Here is a 13,527-nt window from a genome sequence, read left to right on the forward strand (position 1 = left end):
AATGAAAATGAAAACAACTGCACAGAAAAAATGACCACAGGCAAAGTCAAAATACAAATAAGACGTGGGAGAAAAATATTGAAATGCATATCACAGATAAAGGCTAATATCTCTAATATATAATTTTTTATTGGGGAGAAAAACAAATCTGATAGAAAAAAAATGGGCAAAAGACAAAGTCAATTCACAAGGTAGATATAAAACTGGCCCTTAAATACTTGGCAAAGTGTGCAATTACCCTTAGAAGAGAAAAGCAAATCGAAACTACACCAAGGTATCATGTCTCACCCAACAGACTGTCAAACATTTCAAAATACACTCTACTGGTGAGACTGTGAGTAAACTGGCATTCTCATATATCTGGTGGGAATGCAAAATGGTACAACCTTTAAGGAGGGCGCTTCAGCAACATCTAACAAAGCTACATATGCAATGACCCTTTGACTAGTAATCCCACTTCTAAGAATTTTCTCTGAAGATATGCCACCAAAAATGCAAAAAAATATATATGCACAAGGTTATTTACTGCAGCACTATCTGTACTTGCAAAACTACTTAATACCCAAATACAAGAGATTGGTTGAGTAAACGGTGGCACATCCTCACAAGGAAGCTTTTTAAAATACTAGGATAATCTCTGAATGCATATGGAATGATCTCCAGGATGGACAGATGGATGGACAGACTGACAGACAGACGGATGGATGAATGAATGACATAAAAGTTTTTCCCCTCTCCATACTGGTAAGGTGGTGTGGGTACAATTATGAAACCATTGTGTGTGTTTTGAAGGACTGAGCAAATGAGTAATTCCATTGATGTTGTCAGGAAGACAGGGTTTCTGTTGTGGAAGAAAGGAAATACACAGAATGGGGAAAGCAAGGAAGAACCCTGAGGCTCTGGATTGGGATTGGAGTTTATCAGGAAGAACTTCTGACTTCACATATGCATTTATGTATATATTGACATTTATATGCATGCACAAGTGTGTAAATTTTTTTCCTAGCTCTGTAGCTAAAAGGGGCCCCTGGTGGCACAGTAGTTAAGAGCTCAGCTGCTAACCAAAAGGTTGGCAGTTCGAATAGCGAAATGCAATTCAAAACCACAATGAGACACCATCTCACCCTGATATTACTGGCACAAATTAAAAAAAAAAAAAAACAGAAAATTACAGATGTTGGAGAGGCTGCGGGAAGATTGGAACTCTTATGCACTGCTGGTGGGAATACAAAATGGTACGACCATTCTGGAAAACAATATGGCACTTCCTTAAAAAGCTAGAAATAGAAATACCATATGATTCAGCAATCCCACTCCTAGGAATATATCCTAGAGAAATAAGAGTTGTCAAACGAAAAAAAAAAAGCACATCCACGTTCACTGCAGCACTGATCACAAAAGCAAAAAGATGGACACAACCTAGGTGCCCATCAACAGACAAATGGATAAACAAACTATGATACATACACACAATACTATGCAACCATAAAGAACAATGATGAATCTACAAAGCATCTCACAACATGGATGAATCTGGAGGGCATTATGTTGAGTGAAATTAGTCAATCACAAAAGGACAAATATTTTATGAGACCACTACTATAAAAACTCATGAAAAGGCTTATACACAAAAAGAAATAATCCTTGATGGTTACGAGGGAGGGGAGGGCTGGGGATGGAAAAACACTAAATAGACAATTAGATAAGTGGTAACTGGTGAACGGTAAGATAGTACACAATACTGGGGAAGCCAGCACAACCTGCACAAGGCAAGGTCGTAGATGCTCTACAGACACATCCAAAATCCCTGAGGGACCAAATTACTGGGCTGAGGGCTATGTGGACCATGGTTTTGGGGAACATCTAGCTCAACTGGCATAACATAGTTTAAAAAGAAAATGTTCTACATTCTACTTTGGTGAGTAGCATCTGGGGTCTTAAAAGCTTGTACATGGCTATCTAAGATACTCCACTGGTCTCACCCCATTTGGAGCAAAGGAGAATGAAGAAAACAAAAGACACAAGGGAAAGATTAGTCGAAAGGACTAATGGACCACAACTACCACAGCCTCCACCAGGCTGAGTCCAGCACAACTAGATGGTGCCTGGCTACCACCACTGACTGCTCTGACAGGGATCACAATAGAGGGTCCCAGACAGAGCTGGAGAAAAACGTAGAACAAATTCCAACTCACAAAAAAAGACCAGATTTGCTGGCCTGGCAGAGACTAGAGAAAACCCCGAGAGTATGGCCCCCAGACACCCTCCCAACTCAACTGAAGTCACTCCTGAGGTTGACCCTTCAGCCAAAGGCCCATAAAACAAAACAAGACTAAATGGGCACACCAGCCCAGGGGCAAGGACTAGAAGGCAGGAGGGGACAGGAAAGCTGGTAATGGGGAACTCAAGGTCGAGAAGGGGAGAGTGTTGACATGTCGTGAGGTTGGCAACCAATGTCTCAAAACAATATGTGTATTAATTGTTCAATGAGAAACCACTATTTTCTGTAAAGCTTCATCTAAAGTACAATTAAAAAAATTAAAAAAAAAAAAGCTCAGCATTTTGAATCCACCAGACACTCCTTGGAAACCCTATGGGGCAGTTCTACTCTGTCCTATAGGGTTGCTATGAGTCAGAATCAACTCGACGGCAGTGGGTTTTTTTTTTTTTTTTTTTGAGTAGCTAAAAGAAGCAATGATACCCTGGCAGCAACGAGCACAGAACTTCTCTGTACTATTATTGCATCATTTCTGTAAGCTTGAAATTATTTAGAAATAATTTTTTAATTAACAAGAATACCATTCAGTGGTATAAAGTACTTTTAGTACAATAAATTTCAAACAAGAACTTGCCTTTCCTTTAAAGGAGAATGGTAAAGTGGGATGAAAAGTCACTAGCTTTGTGTAAAGCACAGTGGAATATCAAAAATTTGTATTTCTTCAATAAACACAATATCAAGTACCAGATTTTATAAGTACGTAAGCCAGATTGTACTCTAAACATTGCATATTTGGTATACGTAGCGAAGGTTCTAAATAACATTAGGTCACATTTCCAAAGGGTACTTTATTAGATTTACACATTGGTCTAGGAATATGGCTACTCTAAGGCAAAGACAGTCAGGTTAACACACACAAATGTACACATACCCAAAAAAACCAGACCCGTTGCCATCGAGTCAATTCCAACTCATAGTGACCCTATAGGACAGAGTAGAACTGCCCCGTATGGTTTCCAAGGAGCACCTGGTGGATTCGAACCACTGACCTTTTGGTTAGCAGCTGTAGCTCTTAACCACTATGCCACCAGGGTTTCCAAATGTTACACATACTCACATAAAATCATCTGACACAGTATTAGAGTAAGACACAATAAGTAGAATTAAATTTTTTTTGAAATATGATTATGGCTGTATAAAAAAGACACGAAAACTAATGTTGTAGAATATTAACTACATGGAAAATATGCATGGTAGGTTATCTAAAACTGCATGTTACAAAACACTCTTTATACTATAATCCTATTTCTCTCATTAAAAAATTACCTATGCATTAAAAATCAGCCAGAATGATTTATACGAAAAATTTTTTAAATTGGTGGTGCTAAAAATTCAAGGGGTTTTATTTTCTTCCTGCTTTACTGTGTTTTTCAATTTCTCTACAATGAACATGTATGAATTTTATAAGAAAAAAAAACCCAGCAAGCTGTATAAAATGAAACCAATAAGAACCAAGCAGATGCATAAGAAATAAGGCTGGAAAGAAATTAAAACACCAAACAGGGCTTTGTGCTTACACTATGGGATTATGTTATGATGTTTTCTTTCCCTTATGTGTTTAATTGTGTAATTTAAATATGAGAAAAAAATCAATGAACCACCAGTTGCTGTTCAGTCAATTCTGAATCACGGCGACCCCATGTGTGTCAGAGTAGAACTGTGCCCCACGGAGTTTTCAAAGGCTGGTTTTCTGGAAAATAGATTGCCAGGCCTTTCTTCCAAGGTACCTCTGGGTAGGCTTAAACTTGAACCTCTATCCTTTTAGTGCATTAACCATTTACACCACTCAGGGATTCCAAAATCAAGGAAGCTTATGGCTTATTGCTTTATAAACTGTTTTTGCTTTTGCTGTGCACATTGGAATCTGGCAGTCATCCCTCTCTGATCAGCTTTCCTTGACCTCCTTCCTCTTACCCCCGGGCCCTTCTCTACCTAATAAGAGATTATCAAAACCCCTCTTTCTTTAAAACTCTTCTGCATCCTTTGCTCCTGAGACGTATTTGCTGCCCCTTTAGGCACATCTGACATGACTTGTTTAGAATCAAGTGTTATTTTCCCGGTGTAACACTCCCTTCTGATGGTCAGGCATGGATCTTTACATAATGGTTACCTCTGGTAATATAATTTCCGCCTGTAGAACAGGTCTATAGAATTTACACCACCACCTTGTGCTTTTCCATCCCTGCTCCTCTTGAATAACATGTAGTCTAGTATAAAGACGAGTATTCTCATGGGAGTGGAGAGGGAAGTCTGGATATGTCTTTTCTTTCGTAACAGAAGTAAAACGTTTTAAAACAGTGTTGGCATCCATTAGCTTCCCCCACACTTCCTCTCTGATTAGACAGAGTAAGGAGATGATGTTATCTATAGCTTTCCAGAACAAAGCCTTGTGTGAAATAAATGTTTCCCCTTCGTGAAGACGCTAAAACTCAGCTCAGCAGAGTCCTATGGAAATGAGGCCTTTAAAGACAGACCAGCACACAGGGAAGTGAAGCTAGCCCTCTTACCCACATTAGTTAGAGGCCGCTTTCAGAGTTCTTCACAAAGGAAAATTTTAATTGTCAGCAATGCACACTCTTAGGGAATGCAAATTTCAAATATACATCTAAATGTTAGGCAAAACTTAAGAATTTTAATTTTTTGCCAATATACTTACAGTTTTTTCATTATTTTCAAAAGCTTCTCTTGCTTCTTCAAATGTGCAGATTTCTTCTTTGCATTCACGTTCAATGTTGCCTTGTCTTATTTCTTCAAGAAATCTGTTAGCTCTTGGGTAGCGTTTTAATACTGAATTGGCCTTTTCTCCCGTGAGGAAAACTAAAAAGAGATATAAGAATAAGCATTAAAATGTAATTTTAAAAAACCCATGTGGGAAGTTAATATTCAAGATGAAAACTGCTAGGTGCTGCTCTTTAGAACACATAATCAACATCCTAAACCTCTGTACATGAGTCAGCAATGAAGTAGCACTCAGCTCCAAACGAACACATCTGCTATCTTCCTCACGGAATGAGTGTGTCGTTTCAGCAGCAGTTGCCCTGGGCACAGGCAGTGACATAATTAACTATGTTATATTCACACTTTAGCACATTCCTGCCAACCATGGGTGTTTAAATATAGCAATAGTGATAGTGCTACTTATTACTCCAAGTGGATACTACAAGGCACAGCAGCAAAACAAATCAAAATCTAGTCTCTAGACTATCATCCTCTTGTCCCCCTTACTGAAAGAAAACAAATTCCAATGGACCTAATAATAATAAGCCCAAAGACACCTTACCTGTATAAAAAAATAGAGATGACAAAACAATAATGAGAAGTTACATTAAATTTGGCCATAAATCATTTCAAGGAAACTCTAATAATAATTGTGATTTTTAAATGCACTTAAATATCTGTGACACTTTAACAAAGCCAACCTCATTTCATTGTCCTTCAGAAAACTCTTCTGCATGATTCATAGAGACATGTCATGTAAACATTCAAAATGCACACTTACGATACCTAGGAAAATAAAGCAATGGCTATATGTACACTTACGGAACATTTAAAAAAAATTATATACAAATACACTTTAATTTATACTTCAATTACATTTTTCTAAAAGCATCTTGGTTGTTTGCTGAGTTAAATATAATGCCATCAGAATTTAATCTCTGCTAATGCAAAGAGATTAGAAAATTTCTTAATCTTAAAAAATTCTGAAATGGGAGAAGGCACATTAAGGATCTTTCAATATATGTAAAAAATAAAATAAAAGCCTATGTTTTGTGAAGAATGTTTAAAAATAAAGCCTTCATTTTCCAAAGAATATTTTGAGCTAAATGAAAAATATAAGCACCCTTTTAAAAAATGACTAGGATAATTAGAGAAATGCAAATTAAAACTACGATGAGATTCCATCTCACTCCAACAAGGCTGGCATTAATCCAAAAAACACAAAATAATAAATGTTGGAGAGGCTGTGGAGAGAATGGAACACTTATACACTGCTGGTGGGAATGTCAAATGGTACAACCACTTTGGAAATTGATCTGGCATTTCCTTAAAAAGCTAGAAATAGAACTACCATACAACCCAGAAATCCCACTCCTCGGAATACATCCTAGAGAAATAAGAGCCTTTACATGAACAGATATATGCACACCCATGGTTATTGCAGCACTGTTTACAATAGCAAGAAGATGGAAGCAACCAAGGTGCCCATCAATGGATGAATGGATAAATTATGGTATATTCACACAATGGAATACTACGCATTGATAAAGAACAGTGAGGAATCTGTGAAACATTTCATAACATGGAGGAACCTGGAAGGCATTATGCTGAGTGAAATTAGTCAGTTGCAAAAGTACAAATATTGCATAAAACCACTATTATAAGAACTTGAGAAATAGTTTAAACTGAGAAGAAAACATTCTTTTGTGGTTATGAGAGGGGGGAGGGAGGGAGGGTGGAAGAGGGGTACTCATTAATTAGATAGTAGATAAGAACTACTTTAGGTGAAGGGAAGGACAACGCTCAATACAGGGGAGGTCAGCACAACTGGACTGGACCAAAAGCAAAGAAGTTTCCTGAATAAACTGAATGCTTCGAAGGTCAGTGGAGCAAGGGCAGGGGTTTGGGGACTATGGCTTCAGGGGACATCTAAGTCAACTGGCAAAATAAATTCTATTAAGAAAACATTCTGCATCCCACTTTGAAGTGTGGCGTCTAGGGTCTTAAACACTAACAAGCGGCCATCTAAGATGCATCAATGAGTCTCAATCCACCTGGATCAAAGGAGAATGAAGAACACCAAGGTCACAATGTAATTATGAACCCAAGAGACAGAAAGGGCTACATGAACTAGAGACTACATCATCCTGAGACCAGAAGAACTAGATGGTGTCCGGCCACAACCGATGACTGCCCTGACAGGGAACACAACAGAGAACCCCTGAGGGAACAGGAGAGCAGTGGGATGCAGACCCCAAATTCCCATAAGACCAGACTTAATGGTCTGACTGAGACTAGAAGAACCCCAGAGGTCATGGTCCCTAGACCTTCTGTTAGCCCAGGACAGGAACCATTCCCAAAGCCAACTCTTCAGACATGGATTGGACTGGACAACGGGTTGGAGAGATGCTGATGAGGAGTGAGCTACTTGCGTCAGGTGGACACTTGAGACTACGTTGGCACCTCCTGTCTGGACGGGAGATGGGAGGGTAGAGGGGGTTAGAAACTGGCAAAACAGCCACCAAAGGAGAGACTGGAAGGAGGGAGCGGGCTGACTCATTAGGGGGAGAGTAAGTGGGAGTACGTAGTAAGGTGTATATAAGTTTATATGTGAGAGACTGAGTTTATTTGTAAACTTTCACTTAAAGCACAATAAAAATTATTAAAAAAAAAAAGCCAGACATAACTGGACCAGTAGAGACAAGAAGAACCTCTGAGACTATGACCCAGAGATACTCTTTAAGCTTTGAACTGAAACCACTCCCAGAGGTCACCTTTCAGCTAAAGAACATATTGTGCTCTTTTAACTAAAAAAAAAGGAAAAAAAAAAGGTCAACCTTTACCGTAATGCAAAGATGAGAAGGGGGGTGGGAAGGGAAGCTAGATTAATGGAAATGGAACAACCAGAATGGATATAATGAGAATGTTGACACAATATGGAAAATGTAACCAATGTCACTGAACAATAATGTATATAAATTGTTAAATGGGAACATACTTCTCTGTGTAAACTTCCAGTGAAAACACAATACTTAAAAAAAATGACTAGGATAGTAATTACTTTTTCTCATGACAAAAACATGTATGTCACTTAATAGAACATACAGATTTATTACCTAGTATTCTTCAAAGGGAAACCCTGGTGGTATAGTGGTTAAGAGCTATGTCTGCTAACCAAAAGGCTGGCAGTTCGAATCCACCAGGTGCTCCTTGGAAACTCTGTGGGCAGTTCTACTCTGTGCTACAGGATCGCTATAAGTCGGAATCGACTCGACGGCAATGGGTTTGGTTTGGTTTTTTATTCTTTAAAGGGAAACCCTGGTGGCGTAGTGGTTAAGTGCTATGGCTGCTGACCAAGAGGTTGGCAGTTCGAATCCACCAGGCGCTCCTTGGAAACTCTATGGGGCAGTTTTACTCTGTCCTATAGGGTCGCTATGAGTCGGAATTGACTCGAGAGCAACAGGTTTGGTTTGGTTTTCTTATTCTTTAAAGTACCCAAATTGATAGTAGCTGGATGGCATCTACACTAGAGTGAAAACCACAGTAGTCCTTCAATAAGTGTTTTCTTCCTTTTGTACCAAATAAGGGTAACCATCCATAAAATGAATCTTAGACTCAAGAATATCTTTCGAAGGAACCATAAACCTTAAAAAACACAAATTGTGGTATGTGTTAAGAAGGAAATTAAAAGGGGCCTGCTGAGTTGGAGAGCAACAGTGGTGTTTGCCAGCAGTGCTTCTCACAGCAGCATCAAAATTCCCTGGATGACTTATCATCACAGATTACTGGGCTTCATCCCTAGCATTTCTGATTCCATAGGTCTGGGATGGGGCCAAGAAGTTTTATTTCTAATAAGTTCCTGGGTAATGCTGATGTTGATGGTCCCACTATCACATTTTAAACCAACAGCTTAACGTGAATTCCCTAGAAAACTAGTTCTATAGAAAGAGCTTATGGAATGTGGGATTAATAAATTTAAAAGAAATCTCTTACTGTACATGTAATATACATTTGTAAAGCTCCAGAAAAGGACATGCTGCACGCATTTGTCATATTTATTTGACTAGGGAGCCTTTTTTTCAAGGGACATGGCACTCAATTAACAACTTCCAGCCATTGGTCTTATTTATACCCTCTGGAATGACATACATGTCTCTTCCATATAACAGGCCAACTAATACATGAAGATATTAACTGGTTCCCCATGAATATTCTCTTTTCCAGGATAAACATATCTAGTTTCTTTACCTGTTTGTCATAAAACATGGATATGAGTCTATGCATGATCTTGTGCAATATTCTATGTGTGGTCTGACAAAATTGATCAAGACAATTGCCTTCCCTGTTTTTAAACACAATAAATTTGTTAATGAAGTCTAAGATATCCTTGGCTTTTAGGGCAGATTTCCTGAGGATAAACCAAACAATCAACATTAAAATTATTTTGAGCTGTTAAGAGAAAAAAACTAAATGCTCTTCAGAGAATATTACTATCTTATATGCTATCTAAATAGAAAAGGACGGTCAAGGAAAGCAATTAACTTGCAACCAGAAAGCAAGCAGGCTAATTCAGAACGATAAGAAACTGTAAGGTAAGACAGGAGGACACTTCGCCTCTAATCCTAACCTAGTCAAATTACCAAGAGCATTCCACAAACACCTTCTGTGTATTTCTTGTACTGACAAGTAAGGTAATATTATACTGAGAATTCCAGAAGGACTGAACTGGTCAGTTGATTCTCAATTGCCAAATGTGGTCAAATAGAAGATACTAGGTACTGCCTGGAGTAAGACTCTGACTAGTAGAAAAGATTCTGTTATAGATTAGTTATGTCTGCCATACACTAGGAAACAGGAAGTGGTGGGATAGTACTTGACAGTCCTTATCAAAGTAATCTGGAAATCCAATGAACCCTGATGATGATACCAGAATTAGAATTTTTTCAAAGTGGAAACCAATAAAGGGTGGGGGAGGTGGCAGCTTGGACTTAGAGAATAAGATAAGACTATCTCCTTCCAAAGACCACACTTACTGGTCTGACAGAGACTGAAGAAACCCTGAGACTATGGCCCCCCAACACCCTTTTAACTCAGTACTGAAGTCACTCTGGAGGTTCGCCCTTCAGCCAAAGATTAGACAGGCCTGTAAAACAAAATGAGACTAAATGGGCACACCAGCCCAGGGACAAGGATGAAAAGGCAGGAGCAGACAGGAAAGCTGGTAATTGGGAACCCAAGGTCAAAAAGGGGAGAGTTGACATGTCGTGAGATTGGCAACCAATGTCACAAAACAATATGTGTATTAATTGTTTAATGAAACTAGTTTGCTCTCTGTAAACTTTCATATAAAGTACAAAAAAAAAATTTTAAAGAAAAACAAATTTTAAGCAAAAAAAAAAAAAAAAAAGCAGAAGTGCCCTTTCAGCTCTTCTCTGTGCCATTCCTTGTCAATTTCATGGTTCCTACAGCAACAACATTACACCGAAAACAGCGATGATGTCACTGGAAGTGCTCTGTGATTGACAAAGAAAAACAGTAATAGTCAGAGGTGGCTCCTCAGAGAATTCAGAACTCACTTGATGTCCTCCAGGGGCTCATCCCTTGATTTGAAGAGGGATGAAGTGTTCTCTGCATGAGAGTGCTGAGCGGAGGAGTGATATAGGTGCTTAAGGGTGGTCAGTTACTACAAAGGTAGTTCAATGCAGGAGGGACTGAACACTGAGGTGTTGGTTAAGTCCTCCATGACAAGCCCCAGGGGCCCAGAAATGTGGTGGTGACAATGAAACGCACTCCTTAATGCACACACTTGTTGAAATAAGTGGCAATTGTTTGGAAATCCTTCTCCAGCCTTTGTTCCCAGAACCCAGCATTCATTTTCCTGTGCCCATATAGTAGCTCCTTAGATAAACACTACTACTGCAACAAATCAGAGTGCCAGGCCTTACTAGATGGTTACATAGAATTAAAAATCTATGCAAAAATAAGTTCTAAAATAAAAATGGATAATGGCACAACTCTCACTAATTCCCCAAATTGCCTTCTATTACAGCTATGCTGCTACAAACAAACCAAAAATTATTATCTCCTTCCAAAACACTGGGCAATTTCCTTGATCCAAAGGCTTGGGATAGGACTTCTAAGACTAAAGCAGCAAGGTTTGAAACTAAAGTTCATCACTGCCTGCTTCCTTCTCTTTCTCAAATTGTGAGTTAACCCACAGCTCTCATAATCAGATATTACATGACATGAGAAGTATGTTGTTAGGTACTTTCAAGTCAGTTCTGATTCAGTGACCCTGTGTACAACAGAACGAAACACTGCCCAGTCCTGGGCCACCGTCACAATCGTTGCTATGTTTGAGTACATGGTTGCAGTCACTGTGTCAAACTGTCTCATCCAGGGTCTTCCTCTTTTTCCACTGACACTCTATCATATCAAGCACGATGTCATGAGACAAAGTCTCACCATCCTTACTTCCAAGGAGCACTCTGGCTGTACTTCTTCCAAGACAGGCTGGCGGTCCATAGTATAGTCAATATTCTTCGTCAACACCATAATTCGAAGGAGTGAATTCTTCTTCTGTCTTCCTTACTCACTGTCCAGCTTTCCCATGTATATGAGGCAATTGAAAATATCATGGCTTAGGTGAGGCCCACCTTAGTCATCAAAGAGATATCTTTGTTTTTTAACACTTAAAAGAGGTCTCTTGTAGCAGATTTGCCCAAAGCAAAATTGTCAGTTTGATTCCTTGACTGCTGCTTCCATGAGCCTTTATTGTGGATCCAAGTAAAATGAAATCCTTGAAAACTTCAACCTTTTCTCCATTTATCATGATGTTGCTTATTGGTCCAGTTGTGAGGATTTTTGTTTTCTTTATGTTGAGGTGTAATCCATACTGAAGGCTGTGGTCTTTGATCTTCATCAGTAAGTGCTTCAAGTCTTCACTTTCAGCACGCAAGGTTGTATCATCTGCATACTGCAGGTTGCTAATGGGTCTTCCTCCAATCCCGATGCCCCATTCTTCATATAGTCCAGCCTCTTGGATTATTTGTTCAGCATTCGGATTGAATAAGTATAGTATGGTGAAAAGATAAAACCCTGATGCACACCTTTCCCGACTTTAAACCATGCAGTATCCCTTTTTTCTGTTTTAAAGACTGCCTCTTTGTCTATGTGCAGGTTCTGCATGACCACAGGTGGGTGTTCTGGAATTCCCATTCTTCGCAATGCTATCCATTTGTTATGATCCACACAATCGAATGGCTTTGCACAGTCAATAAAACACAAGTAAACGTCTTTCTGGTATTCTCTGCTTTCAGCCAGGATCCATTTGACGTCAGCAATGATACCGCTGATTCCATGTCCTCTTCTAAAACCAGCTTGAATTTCTGGCAGTTCCCTGTTGATATACTGCTACAGCTGCTTTTGAGTGATCTTCAGCAAAATTTCATGGGGCGGGTAGGGGTGGGGTGCAGGGTATTTTACATTCTAAGGGAAGCACAGTGATAAAACATTTTTCAGATACCACACAAACTACTAGTTTGAGGTAGTTCACAGTTTCAATAGTGCTACATTCTTCCCCTTTGTGAAGCTGGAGTTTTGGCTGTGACAAAAAGCAAATGTCATGTGAAAAATCAATGTGGAACAGGAAATGAGGGTGGCAGTATCCAATCTGATTCCAACGTTTGAGGAACTGTGCAGTGCTCAACAGGCATACATATCCAATTAGTAGGTAATTGTGCAGCTATTTAAGATTGAAATAAAAATATTGCTGCCTTTTAATGTGTATTACCTTTTCAAACATCTACTGTGCTGTCAGGATATAAACACTTAAGTTGTTTGGACCTAACTACTTAATAAATGGAACTATTAAACCCAGTGCCATCGAGTCGACTCTGACTCATAGCGACCCTATAGGACAAAGTAGAACTGCCCCATAGAGCTCCCAAGGAGCACCTGGTAGATTTGAACCGCCGACCCTTTGGTTAACAGCCGTAGCACTTAACCACTACACCACCAGGGTTTCCAATGGAACTATTAGGTATTTATTTTGGCCTAGGGGTCACCATGAGTTGGAATCAACTTGATGGCAATGAGTTTTGTTTTGGTTTTAGAGCTGCTACGGGGACAAAAAGCATCACTGCAACAATTAAGTGCACCATAAACTGAGAAAGTCTGGGAATCTCTGAACTAGGGGCTCTGGAGACCAAAGGAGTCTTTACACTCCTTTCCCAAATCCATATGGTACATCAAGCTTGAATGGGGCTAGGAAGAGGCCAAAATACCTTCTCTGAGAAGGAGACTGAGCTCCCTGTTGAAGTTCAAAGTTACTATAACCTGTCAGATGGGTTATTGTGGCCCTGATAATAGTGGCTAGCAGGAAAAGAACAGGTAGCCCCCTACACCATCCAGTTACATCAATCAGTTGTAGGTTCTTCTAAGCCAGCCTTTCCTCAATTAGTCCCCCCCTCCAAAAAAGTTTTTTTTTTCTATGGGTTTGCCTGGGGAAGGGGCCATGGATATGAAAACTG

At 39.3% G+C, this 13,527-nt stretch overlaps 1 protein-coding gene across 4 annotated transcripts in view; it reads right to left on the minus strand.

Annotated features, from left to right (window-relative positions):
* The window catches only part of PRRG1 (proline rich and Gla domain 1), a 156,438-nt gene that overhangs the window by 73,671 nt on the left and 69,240 nt on the right, over positions 1 to 13,527 (minus strand). For all 4 annotated transcript variants that reach the window (XM_049871336.1, XM_049871333.1, XM_049871335.1 and 1 more), the window contains exon 3: positions 4,935 to 5,095. In XM_049871336.1, coding sequence (XP_049727293.1) covers positions 4,935 to 5,095 — 161 coding nt within the window. The remainder of the gene's footprint in view (positions 1 to 4,934; positions 5,096 to 13,527) is intronic.

Source organism: Elephas maximus, chromosome X (genome assembly GCF_024166365.1).
Source record: "Elephas maximus indicus isolate mEleMax1 chromosome X, mEleMax1 primary haplotype, whole genome shotgun sequence".
In the NCBI taxonomy this organism is placed as follows: domain Eukaryota; kingdom Metazoa; phylum Chordata; class Mammalia; order Proboscidea; family Elephantidae; genus Elephas; species Elephas maximus.